General features: G+C 45.2%; 1 protein-coding gene across 5 annotated transcripts in view; it reads left to right on the top strand.

The window, feature by feature from the left end:
• ASTN1 (astrotactin 1) overlaps window positions 1–19872 on the top strand; it is a 303494-nt gene that overhangs the window by 107814 nt on the left and 175808 nt on the right. For all 5 annotated transcript variants that reach the window (XM_060643585.3, XM_060643583.3, XM_060643586.3 and 2 more), the window contains exon 2: window positions 8223–8410. In XM_060643585.3, the coding sequence (XP_060499568.1) occupies window positions 8223–8410 (188 nt within the window). The remainder of the gene's footprint in view (window positions 1–8222; window positions 8411–19872) is intronic.

The following is a 19872-nucleotide window of genomic DNA, read 5'->3' as shown; positions in this document are numbered from 1 at the left end:
TTTGTGTGTGTGTTTTTGTTTTTTTGCATCTTCTGCCCCGACTCGGCCCCAGAGACACCATACCATGGACTGTCAAGTCTTTATTTCTTTCTCTAATCACTCTTGCTTTCTGTGTTGGTTCATTTTAGTCTATCATAAACCTCTGTTGGAAAAGGAGATGCGGGTGGGTGGCTAGCCTTAAAGGCAGTGAGCTTTTCTGACCTATTCAGAATATAGTTCTGTAAGGTAGGACTGCCGAGAGAGATCAGGTGAGGTTTTCTTACTGAGACTACCCTTCTCCACATCAGCCTTTTGGAAGCATCTATATGTGGATGTTTTCTTATTGGGGACCACCGACTGGAGTTTCCAGAGGTCACTCTCATGAGTTTCTGTACAGCCAGTCCTTACTCTAGAAGTTGACAGGCTGGAGTGAGCTAGAAGCATTCCATACTCTCAAGAGGAAAGACTGATTTGAAAAACTCCCACAGAGACTTATCCAGTTGGCGTGCAGAAATATACTTAGCTTTCACCTGATTTGGGGTATGACTAGAACCAAGTGTCACGTGTGGCTTTGTGTCATGGAATACCATGGTCACAGCTTGGGAGTCCTTAGAGACCTCCTGGTCCCATGATTTGAAGATGATAAAAAGGAGCTCCAGAGAGATTACTACAGCTTTATTCTTCCAGCTCCCCATCCAGTGCTCCGTTCAACCCGCCATTCCGTTTCTCATCACTGGATCATTAATGCTTTGAGGCACTCTTGTTTTTTGAGAGCACGTGTCACCAAGGAAAGGAAATAGAAATTCAGTTATCCTTCTCCTTGTCACAAGTGGAAATTTCTATCCCAGATCTGCAAGTCAAGAAGGTTCTAGTTACTTGAAAAAGAGATTCTTGAAATTTTAATCCATTTTGCTGTGGAAGGTTTGCTTGTGTGATTCTGTGTCCATGGCTCAAGCCATGAGATGATAAGAAACAGCCCCATGGCAGATAGTGAATTGAATAGAGGAAGTACATTGAGAGTTCCATTCGCAGTAGGACTTTGAACATCTTTACAAAAGAATTTCCTGGCTATGCTGTCTCCCATTTTGTTGTTCACTGAGCCAGGCCTCCATAGGGCAGACTTCAGGCAAACCATCGGTGTTTCTGGCATCTGTGCTGGTTGAATTCAGGCCCAGCAGGGCACCTTATCTTATGTGTTTCTTACTCTGGGCTGTGGGATTGCATCACTTCAGAACTCCCTACCAGATGGTCCCTGTAGCGAGAGGTGTAGAGGCCCAGCCAACTCAGCCCGAGGGACATCGTTTCTCTGGCTAGCCTCCTTTTCTTACTTCTCTTGACTTTGTCCTTTCTCTCTGCATCCTTCTCCTTTGTCTGCTCTTCATCTGTCCCTTATCTTTCTTCACAGATGGCCAGGACACTGATGTGCTGCTGTCATTATGTTATGGAACAAGTTGGGGTCTTCAGAGGCTGCCGTTCCAGAGACATTAAAGACTTGGGTCACGTTTGATACCAGGGTAAAGATTTGCAGGATAATTAGCGATCCTCTGCTGTTATTAACCCCTGACTCAAGCAGGTTATTTTCTTACAAAGGTGTTGAAAGTTAATGCCACTGTTATAGTTTCAGTTGGAAGACCATAATGAAACCATGTGGGAACTGGCACCTACCATCAATAATCTTTCAAACTCTGAAATCAGGCAGGTGGGGGTGGGGTGGGAAGAAACATCAAAAAAGAGTGGAAGAAAGGGGGGTAATTATATCACAGGCTTACCTTTGGTTACCTTAGTGATAGTCACTGATGGACAAAACCCATTTGTTATCATTCGTTTTGAACAGTTGGCTTATCCCTGCTGAAGTCCTGAGCTCAGTCTCCGTCACATAGGGAAACTCAAAATGGCCACTGTGGTAGCACAGGGTGGAGAGAAGGCTAGATTCCACTTTTAGAGATGACCCTTTCCCCTGCAATTTTTTCATCAAGAACATGAGGCTATTCACAATATCATAGTTAACAGAATTGAAAAACAGCCAGGCAAAACTGATAATGCATAGATTACCCCCTCCAGTCTCCTCTAACAGCAGGGAGTTTCGTGGTAGTGCATTTTATTTGTCTTCCAATTGATCCAGATCTTTTCTGACTCTGCGCTGGGGAGCCCCCTCAGAAGCTGTATTATATTTGGTTAGAGGAAGAGTTTCTAAGATTATCAGCAAGTTTGGAAATCCTGATCTAAACAAGGGCTTCTAATAGTCAGTAATGCATCAGGGGGTGTCGCCCTCAACCTTGAAAGACTGCAGGGTCAGTTCAGCAGGTGCCTCAACGAGAGGCTTGGAATTGACAAGTTCATGCCTCCTCCTGGCTTGACCTCACCACCTGAGCAACCTCATTACTACTTAGCTGGGTTTAGCTGGAAACTCAGCCTTCTCAGGAGTGAAAAAAGGGCCCAGAAAGGCTTAGAGTGCTCTAAGCCACTCTGAGTTATTCAGTGCATTAAAGAGTCTTTGAGAATTTTCCCAGTTCAAATCCACATTTGACTTTAAATTGCCAAATTCTTTGGAAGAGGGCATCATAGATCTGGTGTTCAGTGAAGTTGTCTTTCGGGGGAAATTCTGATGCTGACATGCTATGTTGTTCTAGTGGCTCAGTTCAGGGATGCTCAGCGTGAGGGGACACCTACGGAAGGGGCACGGCACTTGGATGGTAGGAGGAAGTTGTTATGTTTGGAAAAGGAATTTTTGTAGCAAGCTTTGGGTATCCTAAGCTAACCCCACAAAAACACAGTGCTACAAGTTCACAGGGCACATGCTAACATTACAACAATGACTAACTGAAAAGTGATTTTGGGGGTGCCTGGGTGGTTCAGTCGATTGAGCGTCCAACTCTTGAGTTCGGCCTGGGTCATGGTCTTACCATTTGTGGGGTCGAGCTCTGCGTCAGCCTCTGTGCTGAGTGTGGTGGAGACTGCTTGGTATTCTCTCTCTCTCTCTCTCTCTCTCTCTCTCTCTTCTCGCTCCCTCCCTCCCTTCCCCCTCCCCCTCCCCTGCTTGCCCTTTCTCTCTTTCTCTAAAATAAAAAAATATGATAATAAAAGTGATTTTATCTCACTCTCCACTGTGCCTTTCCCCACCCCAGCTCATTCTCTAGCATGACTGCCTCTGCTTACCCATCTTCCTGCTTCTCTATTGCATATGCAGAAGCTCCAGGATTTCTTCCTTAGAAACCGCGTATCTGCGTCAGCAGGAATGAGAACCTTTCTCCCCAGCCTGAGGTCCAGTCCAAGAAGGGGCCTGGCTCTTAAAGGCTCTGATGAAATCATCCCAAACCTGTCCACCCTGTGCTCAGAGGGAAAGGGGAGGTGGAATGCAGGGAAGACCTGAGAGAAGAGTGGACATTTCTTGGCACGTGGAAATTACCATCTTTCTAGGCGGTCATGTGAAGCACCCTGTTCTGGACTTAGAATCGTGGAATGTCAAGTTACAAAACGGTCTTGAAATTCATGTGTACAGCTCCTTCTTACGTAGGTAAGGAAACTCAAAGCTAGGCAGTACATTCAAGGCTACTCCAGACCCAGATCTCTTGAGTTCCAGCTCAGTATTTTGGTCACTGCAGAATACGGGATCAGAGTTACCATGAGATTGGGGTAGAGTCTAGTCTGCCGCTCTCTTTCTGGGTCTTCTTGATCTTTCTAAATCCTGGCCTTATTCCCTTCTCTGCTTAATGAGACCTGGGGTGACTTTCCATGAGCTCGGAACTGCTTAAACTGGCATTCACACCTTTCACACCTGACATCAATCTGCATTCCTTCCCTCGTCCTCCATGACTCCTCTGCACTAACGCTACCCTTCTGCAAACAGGCATCAGGCCGCCGTTTCTTAGTACACATTCTCTTCATATGGAGTTGCCTCCAGCGTCTCTTCCCATTATATCCCATGTCCAGCCAGATCCCACCCTCCCCCAACTCAGCATGGCTGTTACCGCTTGGAGTACTTAGTCTTGGCCATGTCTTCAGTTTCTTCCTAGATCAAAGCCTCTTTCAGGGTAGGGATCATATAGCAGTTTGCTGAATGTGGCCAACGGAGTGTGCTCCAAAAATCTTCGTTGTATACAGGAACAAATGGCATCCTGGTTTCTGTGTATTCTAGGCAGTTCCAGAATTTTGGGAGGTGCTGGGAGACGTGAGGCTCGTATAGGGGAAGAATGGACACGTTAAGAGTAAGGGCACCCTTCCCTTTCTGGAGATCTCCATCCCACAGCGTGCTGTTGGCAATGGTGCCCAGCCCACCCATGGTATCTTGAAATGGCTGTGGAGGCTTCTGTAGGCACTTGTTTTAATCAGTCCACTATGGAGGACTGGGCTGTGCGGAGCATGCACAGAGCAGAGGCTCAGTGTGAGCCTTATCCACAGCCCTCAGGAAGCTTTGGACCAGAGTAACTGTCGCCTCCTGTATGTACCTCTTGGGAGTTTCAGGGAAGGCTTGCATTGCTAAAGCAATTTCTGAGCATTTCTTCTTCTGGAGACCCTTTGCTAACATCCAGGCCAACGTGATTACATTGATGTTCCAAGCTCTGATCTCAGCTCCATTGGTGACGAAATTCACAAGACGTTTACTGTGCCCTGTGGTTTTTCATCGGCTGGCCTAGGGCAGATTCAGCATAAGTAAATAAGTTCCTGGTTTAGCATTTTGGCCCTCCCATGTCAGATCCTGCCAGGACAGGGAAAAAGGCCAAAGGAGAAGCTATCATTCTGTAATTATCTTGAATCTTAAAAACGACAGGCACCCTCATGGGCAGGCATGGTGCTCTCCTTGCTTTACCCTTTTTTTTTTTTTTTGCCCTCTACCATGAGTCTGGTCTGGGCAGGATCAGGATATCACTGTCTGTGGAGATGGGCATGAATATCTCACAAAGAGGTTCAGAGGGCTGGCCTGGAAGCCAGGTTCAGAGATTCTGTGCTCTCAGCTCACCTCCCTGTGGGAGCACTTTGTCAATAACCTGTTCGTTCCCTGATACCACCACTCCTGGGACCCTGGAGCAGAACGCCTTCATCCTCAGAAATTGTCTTGGACCGCCAATACATATAGGTTTCTTTTTGGGCTGATGAAGATGTTCTGGAATTACAGTGGTGATGGTCTCACAACTTTGTGAATGTACGAACCACCGTGGAATTGCATACTTTGAAAGGACAGGTTTTATGGTATGAGAATTCTATCTCAATTTTGAAAGAAGTCATGGAATACTTGGGGAGCCTGGGTGGCTCAGCCAGTTAAGCATCTGACTTCGGCTTGGGTCATGATCTCATGGCTCGTGAGTTTGAGCCCCGCGTCAGGCTCTGTGCTGACAGCTTGGAGCCTGGAACCTGCTTCAGGTTCTGTGTCTCCTCTTTCTCTCTCTTTCTCTGCCCCTCCTCTGCTCACGCTCTGTCTCCCTGTCTCTCAAAAATAAATCAACATTAAAAAATGTTTTTTAATAAAATGTTATTGATAAAATAATGTTTTCAATTTTTTTTAAATAAAGAAGTCCTGGAATACTAAGACCTTGCACAACAAATAAAAATACTGCCGCTCAGAACCTGCTAGAAGACCACACGCACTACATACTCAAATGTGCTCTCTCTCTCTCTCTCTCTCCGTGCTTCTGCAAAAGTCATGTTGTCTGGTGTGTGTTGGCAATGGAGGGGATCTGATAGGACTACTTCTGTTTTAGCTCCTGTTCTGTGTCAGGCTGGCATGACCTTGATCTGGGTGTTTACTTGTCCTTGCTTCCACAGTAAAAATGGAGGTAATGAGCCTGGCCTAGTTGATGAGAGTCTCCTGGGAAAGAAAAATCCATTTTAAGCGCTTTGGAGGTATGAGGTGCTAGATTCCTTCTAAAGAGTTACAGGAAGGCCTGAAGTGGCACCCAACATGTATGGAATTAATCCCAGGCTGGCTTAGAGCCGGTGTGGGTAGGAGGCTGAAAGCGTGTTGCTCTGAGTGATTGAATTATGGTGTTGGGTGTTCTATTATAAGCTGTTAGTGCTTGTGAGTTTTGTCCATGCTGAGGAGACTGGTCTCTTCCTGCAGCGGCAGGGAAGGCACTTGGGGGAGAGATGTGCTTCCCAGGAGGAATCTTCCTGGGGCTTGACCCATGGTTGGGAAGTAGCTTGTGATTGGGGCACTTGTAGTGACATGTCGTGTGGCTGCTGCTGGGAGGCACGCCCAAGGGTTTCTCTTCACCTGGAAGTCTGGAAGGCCACGTTAGAGGAAAAGTGAACTCGGGAGTCCTGTGTCACTCACTGCCTCACTTAACAAATGGGGCTGTGCCTGCGGAAAACCAAGACCCGGATGCGGGGGATCTTCCATTCTTACACCCTGTGCAGCTTTTTGGCTGCTTGTGCTGGTCACTTCCAGAGCACGGACAGCTCGCCATCCTGGTGGGATGTTTGGGCGCCAGGCGAGTGGGCGAGGGGCTGAGGATGAAGGGGGTCTCTGATAATCCTGTCTTTGCTGTCCCCTCATCTCCCGTCACACACCCATTTACTCTTCTCCCCGGTCTGGAGGGTATTAGGAAGAGGTAGGGAATACTATCTGTGTCTTTTAGGGATAGGCTAATGACCTGTGGCTCCTGTGAATTCTTTTCATCAACCTACCCTGAGCGGACCAGCCAGTATTCTTCTTCCTCGTCCTCCTTCTAATTCTCCTATCAGTGTCTGCATGTCCCCTTTCCACATCTGTACCTGTTAAAAGGATATCCACCACCCTTTAGGACCCAAGGCCACTACCATCTTCTTCCAGATTTCCTCCCCTTCTTCCACCTCAACCCAGGCAAGCCTACTCTTAAATTGTACGTTTTCACATGGTGTCATTATATACATGGTGTAATACCTCCCACATTCACATTCACCCAAGGGTGGATTGCTTTGGAGAACTTGTTGAGGGCCTCATTTAGATTAGTATCACAGTGCCTAGAACAGTGCCTGGTGCACAGTGAATGCCCAATGTATATGTTAAGTCAATTAATGAATAAATACATAAGTAAATAAATAAAGCAGAACATCATTTGTGCCCTCCTACAAATAGTGAAAGATATTTATAAACTCCATAAATATTCAAAATTGCTTCCCTCTTTATGGTGCGGTACTTGATGAGAATACTATTCTAAATGTGTCTTATTAAATCTTTTTTATGTCCGTGGAATTATTATTTTTTTTGGTCAAAGGTGATAAATTTTGGGAGAAGAAGCCATGCCTTTTAAAAAATGAACTTTTATAAAGCAATGCATTGCCAAAGTGTGCTCAGCGGAATATTAGTTCCCTAGGGTGGTAATAGTTGTTAAGGAAGAAATGATTTTGAGGCCAAATGAAGTTTAGGAAAGGCTGGGCTAATCAGGTCTCTCTGTTGTGAATTATCTCATAGCTTCGATGTGATCTTGTTTAGGAATATTAGCAGGAGAGACCCATAATAGCATACTTCTGTACCAGTAGCTTAGCACCTGCAGTGTGAAATGCATAGTAGGTTTTTGGTATTTTGTTGTTAATTGTTGATGATAGTCCGGTGCCTCCATCTCGAGCCTTGAGAGCAGGTGAGTGCTTGTGTCTGTGCTAAAGGCCCAGGTTTTCACCACCCCCTCTGTGTGTACCAGCTCTGCTCTGCAAAACTGAAGAGAAAAATTAAAGGGAATTAAAAAAACATCCCTGCCACGGCGAGTATTACACATCTCCAGTGGGCTATGCAGCAAATGATTGTGGTTTTAGAAATATTCTGTCAGCCCCAGTTGCTCTGCAGTAACCTCCCAGGACTGTTCCGGACGTGCCAGTTCTCTGCACAGTAATTACCAGCTCTTTCCTTGGTAGATTCACTGGTGTCTAGGAGTAATTGCTAGGGAACTCACATTTTCAAATTTACAAGAGGCAAACAACCTTCTATTTACCTCCGGGGTTATCAGGGTATTCAAACAGTGCTGCGTAAAGGATGCTATTGATCGTAGAAATATGGGGAAGAGCTCAAATTTTCACCTTGGTGTTTTTCTCAATGGGTGAGAGTCTGGCTCACTCGATTATGGAGCAAAGATCTAGGGGGTGGATAAGTCTCTTCTTCTCGGGGCCTCTTCCCTTCCTGGAGATTTGAAACCTGACCTAACCATAGCTGGAACCCTTTGTCGTCTTTAGCTGACACCGGCTGATTGGTACCATTGCCTAGGAAGAAGATGAATAAGAAGATCCAGATTGGGCCAGTCCGAATTCTGACCTGTGCTTTGGTGTTTGTCCTCTAGAGATCTCTGGAAACACAGAGGACATCCCTCTGGTGCGCTGGAGGCAGCAGTGGCTGGAGAATGGCACTCTGCTCTTTCACATTCATCACCAAGATGGTGCTCCCAGCCTCCCTGGACAAGACCCAACTGAAGAACCCCAGCATGAATCAGCAGAAGAGGAATTGAGGATCCTGCACATCTCAGTCATGGTAGGAGCAGCGTGGCTTTAACCTCTCAGGCCGTAGCTTATGTTATCTTGACTTTAAGAGCCTTGGCGCCGTGAACGTAGCTCTACGAAACTCACTCCACAACGATCATTGATCACGTTAATAAGTAAATTTCCCATTTGTGGGAAGTGTCTCCACCTGGGGTGAAATATAAGTGGTAGTTATTTCTATACCACCGTTACCCACCTGTTCTCTTTGGGGACATGCCTAGACATGGAGTAACTTTTACAAACGAGAATATCAGATGGTGGCAGTGGATTGTCTTATAAAGGCGTTCTTCAACTAGTAGATCAGAATATCTTGTAATAGCTGCTCCATAAATGTTTGCTGAATGACTGAATTGCCAAGCTGCTTGCTGCTACCAAGCCCTCTCTCTCCTCTTCCAGCCAGGAGAAAGTCAACATTTGGCTTTCTGTCCTCTTACAACAAAGGGCATATCAATAGATATTTGCCCCTCCCTGTAGCCTAGCTCAGAACTGTCACCATCAGCCTCCCTTCTCCTCTTCAGAAATTTGAGGCCTCAAAAAAAATGAGAAGATTCTTCCTAAAATTCTAGGAACTTGTGTTCTAGAATCTCACTCAAAAGTAGATGGTACAGTGACAGGCAGGGGTTTTGTCTGGTGGTGTTTTGTGCACTGTTGTGTTCTTAGCACTCAGAACAATGCATTCACATAGTTAATGCTTAATAAATATTTGTGGAAGAAATGAATGAATTTCCCAGTGGGCGTAGACAATGTCTGCTTCCCTTGGCATCTTATATATTAGTATGGTATTGGTAAAACCAACATATCGTCTGCTTCTAGGGAAGCCTGAGAGCAGGTTGAGGCCGGACTGATTATTCATGAGCCATATATACAGAAGGCATGGGCTCTTTCATGTTTACGAAACTACATAAAACCAATCTAGGTCTTGATCTAAACTTTATCTGTTACTCTGATACCAACACTACATGCTGTTTGGTTTTGTTTATCAAATTGGGAGAAATTGAGCACACTTCAGATACATAAAAATTCCCATTATCCAAATATTTGACATTGAAACTCTTTCCATAAAATCTCTGATGAAATCTCAGAATGTAAGTCTTCCACTGATCTCTGCACGAATAACTAGCTTGATAGATTGCCTGCATATACACAAGCTACTTTATTTAAACTATATGGTCAAGAAAAGAGTCCTTAAGAGCAAATGGTAAACCTCAATGTTTAGATGTTCTGGAAGGCAGGCAGGTAAATGAGATTGCCATGCCTCACATTTACAAATTTATTGAGGTTTCTAATATGGCAGTTATGGTACTTGTACATCCTTAATTAAAGACTAGCATTTCCTCTCTCAGGGAAGATTGTCTTCTGTCATGTAGCTTGTAGTTCCCAGAGAGCAGTAAGATTGGGCAGATCAGCCGAATCAACCCTGGCATTGACTGGAGTGACAGATGTAGAGGCCACGTTGCCTTCACATTTATGATATGGTCTCACTGAAAAGAAGGGCACAATGGTGGATTTCCCCCAGCCATTCACATCTTCCCATCAATGTGAAAAGCAGTCGTCATTGTTCTGGATGGTTTTTGTTTTGTTTTGTTTTGTTTCTTTTGGTCTGAGACCATTTCAAAGAACTAGTCATCACGCCAAGGAAATGTTTAGGGTGAAAGGAAGTGTATGGAGATTCTTAAGGACTAATACTGGGTATGATTGTATCTGAAAGGCCCTGAATATAGATGGTCAAGACAGGCAACGTATCAGAAGGTGTGTTTGGTGTGGGGCTTGAGGGAGTAGTGGAGGATCCATGGAAAGACGGTCTAATGCTGGTCCTCATTGCTGCATCATGAATCTTAGTGTAGCAAGGATCCTGTCTTCAAGTATCCTGTCCTTTCTATCCTCAGAATGATGTGCTCCAATAAGTTCTCTAGAGAAGTATACACATGGGTATTGTGTGTGTGCACATGCATGTGTATGTGCACACATAGATGCATGTTTGTGGGAGTGGGTGACCGTGGAGACAGAAATGTGCAGATCAAGGATGCCAAAGGATTTGAGGAAATAGTTTGTGCCCTTAAAATATAACAGTCCCTATGAGAAGCCCTCTGTTACTAATGCTTTGTTTTTTGAGGCCTCCCCCCACCGAGTGGGGATTAATGGACCGTGGGCGCTGAAATGGAAAGAGAACAAAAGTCAGCCTTCAACCTGTGTCTGAAATTTTTCCTTCATATGCTACTGGTCACCCATAGACCAACGATGACATTCTGTCTTCCAAATAAAATGGAAGAGATTCTTCCTTCAGCTTTACTTTAGTTTATTCTACGTTACTCTTCACTATGTTATTATTCATTAACCTTGCTGGAGGGGGCAAAGGTTAAAAGAGCATGGGCAGGGGGTGAGGGCAGGCAAGTCTTGTGTTTGACCTCTTGCCTGTGGATAGGCCCCTGTCTCCATGAAAAATTCAGGAAAGCCTTTGACCTGTGCAAGCAAACAGGGAGCCCAAGGTGAGGTGAAGATGTAAGGACTCCCTCCCGTCCTTGGCAAAGACGCGGTGGCCAGGGGAGTCTCTCCGAGTCCAGCTTGCTATCTTACCTTGCCCTACTCCCATTCCATGCCATATGCTCTTGCGCACTGCCTTTCCTGTCCTTAACATTCCATTCTAGACACAGTTTCAAAGTCTAAAGTTGTGTATCTGCCCTCAGCTTAGAAATCAAGCCTGAGGGTATCCTGTTTGAAGATACCGTTCCTAGAATCTCTGATGGCTTCTTCTTAAGAGACTTGGGGACTGGTAGACTTCATCTGATATGCTTTATACCACATCCTTCGGAGGTGAAGTAGGCAGCCATTTGAGGCATCTGGAAAGAGAGCATTATAAATGTCAGAAGATTTTGCAGGCCTTTGACTAGTAACACTGTTGGACAGCAAAATGCACTTACATGAAATTTTATTACCCAAGCCCTGTTGGTTATGAAATAACAATAGCAGAGCTATTTTTCATTAACTGTAACGATCGATACTGATGTGGTTTTCAGTTTGGATCCAAATAGCATAATTTGAAAAAGAGAAAAGTTAAGGTGATTATCAAAATATGAATACACCCAACCTTTTCTCTCTTGTTAAGAAAATGTATATTTAAAAGCTTAACTGGTAATTCTAAATATTTCCAATATGTGCGGAGGGAATTAATGGTTCTGTGACAACCTTCAAGTTTACATTTCTCTGATTTTGTGTTTACCCTTTTCCCATCCATATTGCCTCAATGCAGGGACCACTGTTTATTTTTATATTTTGCATTTACTGTGTTTAGTTTTAAGCACAAAGTATAAGTAATGAGAGACTGAAAGGCAAAGGAATACCTTTTTTGTATCCTTATGACACTCTGTGAATGAGAATTGGCGAGTCCTTGTTTCCACTGCGCCCAGTGTAAGTATACCATCGGCAAAATGGTGGGCTTGAGGGAAACCAGTACCTCAGCTGGGGACTTGGCAGTTGAAAACTTTGAAAACCCTTTTGCTTTACTTATTTTTCAATCACATCCTAAAATTTTTGAATTATTTTTTCCAAAGAGGTACTCTTTCCCTCCTGACATCTCAGATTACCGTGTTGAGGGTCAAACAATGTATTGTAACCTCCAGCATGATTCAAACTGGGCGGAAGAGATTTATTGTGAATCTTGCAAGGTAATTGACATTTAAAACTACTGAAGCACACAGGGATACTCTTGATACTCTTTTGCAAACTCTTGAACAAGTGAAAGCCAAACCATCGAATGGAAATCAGTTGTGTGAATTTAAATCCATAAATCAGAGAATTGTTCAGTTATAAGCACATCCTTTACTCCACAGCATAGAAGGTCAGGTTTTAATATGACTTTGGTTTTTTTAATGTTTACTTATATTTAAGAGAGAGAGAGAGAGAGAGAGAGAGAGAGAGAGAGCTGCGAGTGGGGGAGGGGCAGAGAGCGAGGGAGACGCAGACTCCAAAACAGCTCCAGGCTCCAAGCGGTCAGCATAGAGCCCGACTTGGGGCTCGAACCCACAAACCATGAGATCACCACCTGAGCTGAAGTCAGGGGCTCAACCAGCTGAGCCACCCAGGCACCCCTAACATGACTTGACTTTAGATATTCAGACTCTGTGCGTTTAAATTTCCATGTTGTACTTTTGCTAATTTGCCATATGATCTACATTTTTCTTCTTACGGTATGCAAAAGAATTGAATGGTGCATAATAGCACTTTAATGTATCATCAATATATTTCATCTTTGTAATTAAAGATGGCAGTGGTAATAGACTTCCTATATGCATATAGGTTGGTTAAATACAGTGTTCACAGCAAGTAACCTTTCAAAAATCCTTCAGTTTGGTATATATATTTTGCAGTCATAACTCCTGCTGGTAGGTAAGCTTTCGTAGTTCAGCCCTCGTAGGCGCAATTCACAGTTGTGTGGAAAAAAATAATGTTTGAGCATTTGTCTATCTCCCTGGAGATTTGGGGACTGGAGCCCATCAGTGAAGCCTGGGTCTGCTCAAGACCACTAGTCCCACCTCTGTGGGGCCCACCGGCCAGTGTCTGCAGGTCCGTGTGGCCCTCAACTGCTGGCTCCTCAGGTGTCTCCAAGCACCTTGTCTCTGGGAGCTCCAGGTGAGCCCTAGACACGTGGTTTTCTTTTGGGAGAAACAGCATAAAGAATCAGGTTCAGGGACAAAGGAGGCCACAGGTGTTACTGTGGAGTCCCAGCATCCAGGAAATAGAATGGACACTTTAGAGAAGTTGTATCCTGGGGAAGTAACGGCTGGGCCGGGTTAGTACAAAGCCTACGGAACATACCTATGGGAGCTTCCAGGACTGTGTTTCCACGACCGTCGCCAACTTTGTGCCAGAGGACCCATCCTTGGTCTCACTTGTGCATCCTCGCTCAAGTTCAGTTCAGCTGCCTATGCATCGTGTGTTACTTTGCTTGAAGCTGTCTTCACTGCACTCGTAAAGCTCAGCCACGTCTAAGGGCAGGGAAGAGCATTTCTAAGTATGGTCATTGCTATGTGCCGTCAAGCCCATCGGTTTATTATTAAGTGTCTATGGGCATAGGAGAGCTAGATGCTTTTTCTGTCAGTCCCTTTTGCCTTCAGCTAATCGGTTACAAAAATTCATTAGCAAATTCGTTAATCAGGGTCACTTTTACATCTTCATTGTCAATTTATATTGTTTGCTTAGTTCAACTGAGGATGCCCTATCCTTCTTTTTGATCTTTAGAAAGAAATGGAAGGGCACCTGGGTGGGTCAGTCAGTAGAGCGTCCGACTTCGGCTCAGGCCATGATCACACAGTTTGTGGGTTCAAGCCCTGTGTTGACAACTCAGAGCCTGGAGCCTGCTTCAGATTCTGTGTCTCCCTCTCTCTCTCTGCCCCTCCCCCACTCATGTGCGTGCACGCACTCTCTCGCTCTCTCTCTCTCAAAAATAAATATTAAAAAAAATTTTTTTAGAAAGAAATGGAGGAGTTTAGACATGTCTTGTGTTACCACAAAAGATAGAACTAGAGTGATAACAGATTCAGTCCAAAGAACTTTTCTAGCAATTCAAGCCATCCATTATGGGGCAGGACTGACTTACTGGCCATACTGTCCCCTTGCCAAAGCCATTGTCTTGTACTTGGCCTCCTACTAAGAAAACGGTGGGCAGTTCGTAAAATAATAGCAAGATCCCTACAGACAAAACCTCCTCGCGCTTGGGTTGTTACTGGCAGACTGATGTGCAAGAGAGGACATGCCAGGGCCCATTTGGGGGCTCTCCCAAGTGCCAAGGGAAGGTTGGTTTTTAAACCTCCCCACTTGGCACCATGGTTTGGCTGTGCCTGTCTTGCCAAGGCGCATTAGGTGCAGGTACATGGGAGTCCATTAGCCGTTTCAGTTGTTGGGCTATTCCCAGTGCTGGCTGTGCTCCCATATTCACACGGGGGTCGGGGGCGGGGGGCTAGGATGTGTGGGAAAGAAACACTGGGTTTAGGGTTGGAAGGTAGGCTTCAGAGCCTGGCTTTATACGACGTCAGGTAATCTGCTGACCTTTTGAGAAGCTTCTCACCTCCACTGTGAAATGGATACATTCACTGCTGAGGCTTTTTAGTTTCCAAAAAATGGAGATCCACTCAGGCCTTCTCTGTAAGGGCGTTTGACTATAGTAACTCACATGGAGGTAAGGTGGACAGGAATCTTCTCTTTTTTTTTTAACGTTTATTTATTTTTGAGAGAGAGACAGAGCACGAGCGGGGGAGGGGCAGAGAGAGAAGGAGACAACAGAATCGGAAGCAGGCTCCAGGCTCCGAGCTGTCAGCGCAGAGCCCCACACAGGGCTTGAACCCACGAATCATAAGATCATGACCTGAGTCGAAATCGGATGCTTAACCGACTGAGCCACCCAGGCGCCCCTACAGGAATCTTGTAATTAAAAAAAAAAAAAAATCCTCAAAGTAGAATTTCATGAACTCTGGAGCTGAAAGGTTGTGCAGGATCTGGGAGTCACCCTGTCAGCCCCCAGCATCCACGGTTGGTTTGTGGTTTGGCTCTTTGACGCGTCCCTCTTTATTGTTCCCATTGCCATAAATTAGCTCCTTTGTCCAGCGTACTCTGTAAATCTCATCCCCATTTTGATGCTTTTCAATGTTTGTACTATCCATTTATTCACCAAGTCACTTCACTTGTGACCCCTCAGGACTTCTTGCACCTTTACGTGTCCATCCCTGTCCCTGTGGCTGCCAGATTCCCTGCTTTTCCCCATCTCCCCTGACTCCTTAGGGAGACAAGCAGAGGGAAGCTAGTTACCATAGTTCTTGTTTGTTGACAGCTTTTTTCCTCTCAAATCACCCCGTGGGAGGCTATAACCTTAACCTTCTCCCGTTGGCTGTGGTTACAGGAAGGTTGGCTTAGGTGGCACAGAACACGACTAATCCTGTTCCAGGCCCAGCTCGGAACCACTTTCTTTAGCAGAGGAGAGAAGCCATGATCCCATGATTTGCTTGTTCAATGTGACGGGTGTGCTGCAGGGGAGCCTGGGTGGCTGAGTCGGTTAAGCGCCCCACACTATTTTCGGCTCAGTTCATGATACCAGGGTCATGGGATCAAGCCCTGCATCGGGCTTCATGCTGGGTGTGGAGCCTGCTTAGGATTCTCTCTTTCTCCCTCTGCCCCACCCCCACCAAAAATCCCCCGAAAAAACACTACTCTAAAGTACTTGCGGTATATATTACCGTATGTTTTATTCTCATCACAACACCATGAGGTAGGGATAATTATCATCCCATTTTACAAATGAAGGGACCAAGGGCCAGAGAAGTGGAGTAACATACCTAAACTCAAACAGCTGTTAGGTTACACAGCCAGGATTTATAAGTCGAAGCAGTTGGCAGAGTCCAGACTCTGTTCTCTAAGAAGCACCAGCTCATATTCTGGCCAGTCGTGGGTGCCCAGTAAGTATTTCTTACATGTCCTTTCGTCGGTTTTTGTTTTTTTGTCCACTTTTGACTGCTGAGCCTCATCTGATGCTTTTCCCCCATTGTTGCTTCAAAACCAGTAACTCTGTGAGCACTAGGACCCACAAGCAAGTTGGAATATAGATCTTTCTTCCTGTGGCTACACCAGACAGCTAACCCCAAAAGCTCAGATTCCGTTCAGCTTGGCTACACCCACCTGCTAACCTTGGCTTCAGCCACACCGCCTCACAGCTGGCTGCGGGCTTATTGGCAGGGAAGGGAAGAGGGCAGTTAGGGACTTTTCACTCTAAATTGTGAAAGTCATATAACAATAAATGTAGGCTTTTTCAGGTACATACTTTCACATCTTTGCAGTTTTTAAAAACAAAAAAACATTTTAAAAGCATTATTGACCTGTCATTGATTTAAAAGAAATCATTGACTCATTCATTCATTTAGATATGGATTCTTTACCAGTATCTGTCAGGCTAAGGAGGTAGAAAATTAATAAGACAACCTTTTGCTTTCAAGGAACATTTAATGATATTATTAACACTTAATATTGGAGGATGGCCTTTGGCAGAACTGGGAGGCAGGTAGAGTGTCTACCTTCTTTTCCATTTCTTTATATTTTTTACATCCTTTTTACAGTTTTGTTCTTCTCTTTCCTGAAGCTCATGGAGACCTTAAGCTGCCCCCATTTCTCCAGACAGCAAGGAGAACAGCTAAGAGGCCACATTTTCATGGTACTATTTTTTAACAACATGATGTAATACTCTGTTCAGCAATTTAGCTCACTTGATATAGAAGCCAACAAATTTTAAGTACTTAGTTCCAAAAATCTCTGAAGATCCTTTTGAAAGCGGGAGTCATAATCTCTGTGGGGTTTAAATCGATAACAAGAACTGGTGATACTCATAGTAATGAAGCTAACATTTTTACTCGCTGGGTCCCAGGCGACGTATGGGATCACTTTCATGCATAATATCAGTCCACTCTCTAAAAATCTAGTGAAATAGATGGTAATTCTCCCACTTTTCAGATACGAACACTGAGACTTCGAGAAAGTACATCACAGATCCGAGGTCTTATAGGTGGAGCCAGGATTCAAGGCAAACGCATCCGACTCCAGACTTCATTCTGCCGTGACCGTGCCGCTTGCTGGCTTCAGGGTCAGCCGGTTTGTTCAGTTTTCCAGGCTGTGGGATAATTTTGCTTCCTCTGGCTAGCACAGTAGAGACCCTTCACTTGATGAACATTGGGAAAGCTCATAGAGAACTGGGCAAGGAAGGTGCTGTCAGGATGGAGTCTCTGAGCTACATCAAAGGGTGAAGATCTGCACTGAGCAAACGGATAAAGCATCGCAGAGAAGCCTGGGGTTGACTCTGGACAGAGGTCATCGAGAAGCCAAGACTCCAGAGAAGACTATACAGTCCGTGTATTGAACTTCAGGGCGGGAGTTTATAGCAAGGCTTTGTTATCAGAGAGACTAGTTTAAATCCCTGTTCTACCCCTTACTACGTTTTCTAGTGTCCTTGGGTCAGTTGCTTAAAACTCTCTGAACTCACTTTCCTCATTTATGAAATGGGAATGATAATAGATTCTGCTTCTTAAAGCTGTTTTGAGGATTAAATGAGATGATTCTTACTAAGCACTTCCTACAGTGCCTGGCCCGTGGGAGGTGCCCAGTAAATACGAACCAGGTAAACCCTTGGGGTGCCGGGCAAGCTGCCTGTAACCATTCCGTGCGCAGTGTGTTACTCCAGGGCCCGCTACCTTACAGAGCCAGAAAAGCAGCTGGGATCATGGCAGCCCCTTGCAGGAGTCCTGGAGGAGTTGTGCTCAGGGGCAAGACTGAGGCAATTAAGGTCATCAGGGCAACAGAACGGGCCCCTTGTGAAGCCGGGATGTGGCCGTGTACATCTAGGGCATTGTTAAGCCACTTCTGTTTCACTGTTTACAGGGTTTCCTAGCAGCTATCCTATGGTTTGGGAGGACGATCCCAGCTCCAAATTCCCTGGAAGAACTTCACTAATTTATTTATTTATTTTATCAAACCAAATGATGTCATTATGGGAATTTCTGTTCTGCTGAGGTATCTAAGAGTGTTGTTACTCACGTTCACGATGGGGAAGAGAAGGCATGGACTGATGGGAGACGTTTGTGGCCAGCACTGGTGAAAAGGCTCAGGGTTCTTTGTTGTTTTTAAATTTTTTTAAACATTTATTTATTTTTGAGAGACAGAGAGAGACAGAGCATGAGCAGGGGAGGGGCAGAGAGAGAGGGAGACACAGAATCCGAAGCATGCTCTGAGCTGTCAGCACAGAGCCTGATGCAGGGCTCGAACTCGCAAACCGCGAGTTCATGACGTGAGTTGAAGTCGGACGCTTAACCGACTGAGCCACCCAGGCTCCCCAAGACTCAGGGTTCTTAATCTGAAGGCTGTTATCTTTCCTCCAGCTCATGCTGCCTTCTTCTTACCTTCTGCCCATGTCTGAAGTTTCGTGATTCTTTCACTGACCCGAAATTTGCCTTTAAATCTGACCTCAAGCCTACACTCAATGGGTGGTTGGTGGGGACAGAGTAGCTTTGGGTATAGTGGATGTAGGCAGCCATGTGCCCAGAGACAGAAGCCTGCATGGGCAATGGCAGGAAATCAGGCCACGGGTCTGTAAAGTGCCAGATGATAAACACTTGCAGCTTTGCAGTCTGTTTGAACTCTGGTACAACTACCCAACTCTTGCCATTTTACAGTGCCGAAGTAGCCATATGCAATAAGTAAATGGATAAATGTGGCTGTGTTCTAATAAAGCTTTATTTACCAAATAGGCAGCGGGCACCATTTGGCCTAGAGGCCGTAGTCGGCTGATCCCCATCTAGTACATTCTCTTTTGTCTACAGCGCGTAAACAGAGACAAATCTTAACAACTTAGTGGAAGTGTTAGGGTACCATTTGCAGAGTGAAAGATAATAGTTTGCTCATTTTAGTCAGACTCCTATAGATTGATTATAATTGTCACTTAAGGCAGACATTGACAGAGATCGTTCTTGCTACAAATTCAAGGCACAAATTCAGGTGAGATACAAGCATATTAGCCTCTCCTGAGAGGTATTGATGGGTTTAGCGAAGACAAAGTTGATGAAAACAAAATATGCTTAGACTTGACAAGGGAATTATAAACAAGGTATGGGTTAGGAAATATGCAGTTTTTTTTTCCTTCCCTATGAGGCTGATGGCTCCTGCTTGGTTTCGATTTTGACATACACAGTAGACTTTTGTGAAATGTTTAGATAGGTTACAACAGCCCCTTATACAGAAACACCTAATGTTGGTGGACATGCACGCAGAGAAGTTTATTACGCTTCCAGACAGGTCATGATACATTTGGTCTGTGATATGTAAGGACTTTACATTTATTTATTTTTGAGAAATGGAGTGAGACAAAGCGTGAGTGGTGGAGGGGCAGAGACAGGAGACACAGAATCTGAAGCAGGCTCCAGGCTCTGAGCAAGCGGTCAGCACGGAGCCTGATGCGGGGCTCGAACCCACAAACTGTGAGATCATGACCTGAGCCGAAGTCGGACGCTCAACCGACTGAGCCACCCAGGTGCCCCGATACTTAAGGACTTTAAGAGTTAGTGGTGGCTGTCTGCCTTGCTTATAGATAAGGCTGAAGGTGGACGAGGCATTTTGAGAGACCTCACCTCATAAAATCGCCTTATCGCATACCCTGTCAAGTATGAGCCCAGGTTCATTGGAAGTCTTGCCTGCATGAGAGGCTGATGTCAGTAGCTCTCCTCCAGATTGCACAGGAGTCTCCGTGGTACATCCGAGGAGGTCGGGAGCTTCCTGCTGCTGCCTTGCTATTTATGATTCTCCTGATACCTCTGTCACTGCTGCTGACATCCACGAATAGCAAGAGATGAGTCAAATAGCCTTCTAACTTGGGCGAATCAGATGCTCAGTTAATTGATATATTGAACTGTGGCTGACAGCAGTGAGTGCCTC

The sequence above is a fragment of the Panthera onca genome, chromosome F1, assembly GCF_046562875.1.
Source record: "Panthera onca isolate mPanOnc1 chromosome F1, mPanOnc1 haplotype 2, whole genome shotgun sequence".
NCBI classification, from domain to species: Eukaryota; Metazoa; Chordata; class Mammalia; order Carnivora; family Felidae; genus Panthera; species Panthera onca.
Note: the sequence above shows the minus strand (reverse complement) of the source record. Positions and strands in the feature narration are given on the sequence as shown.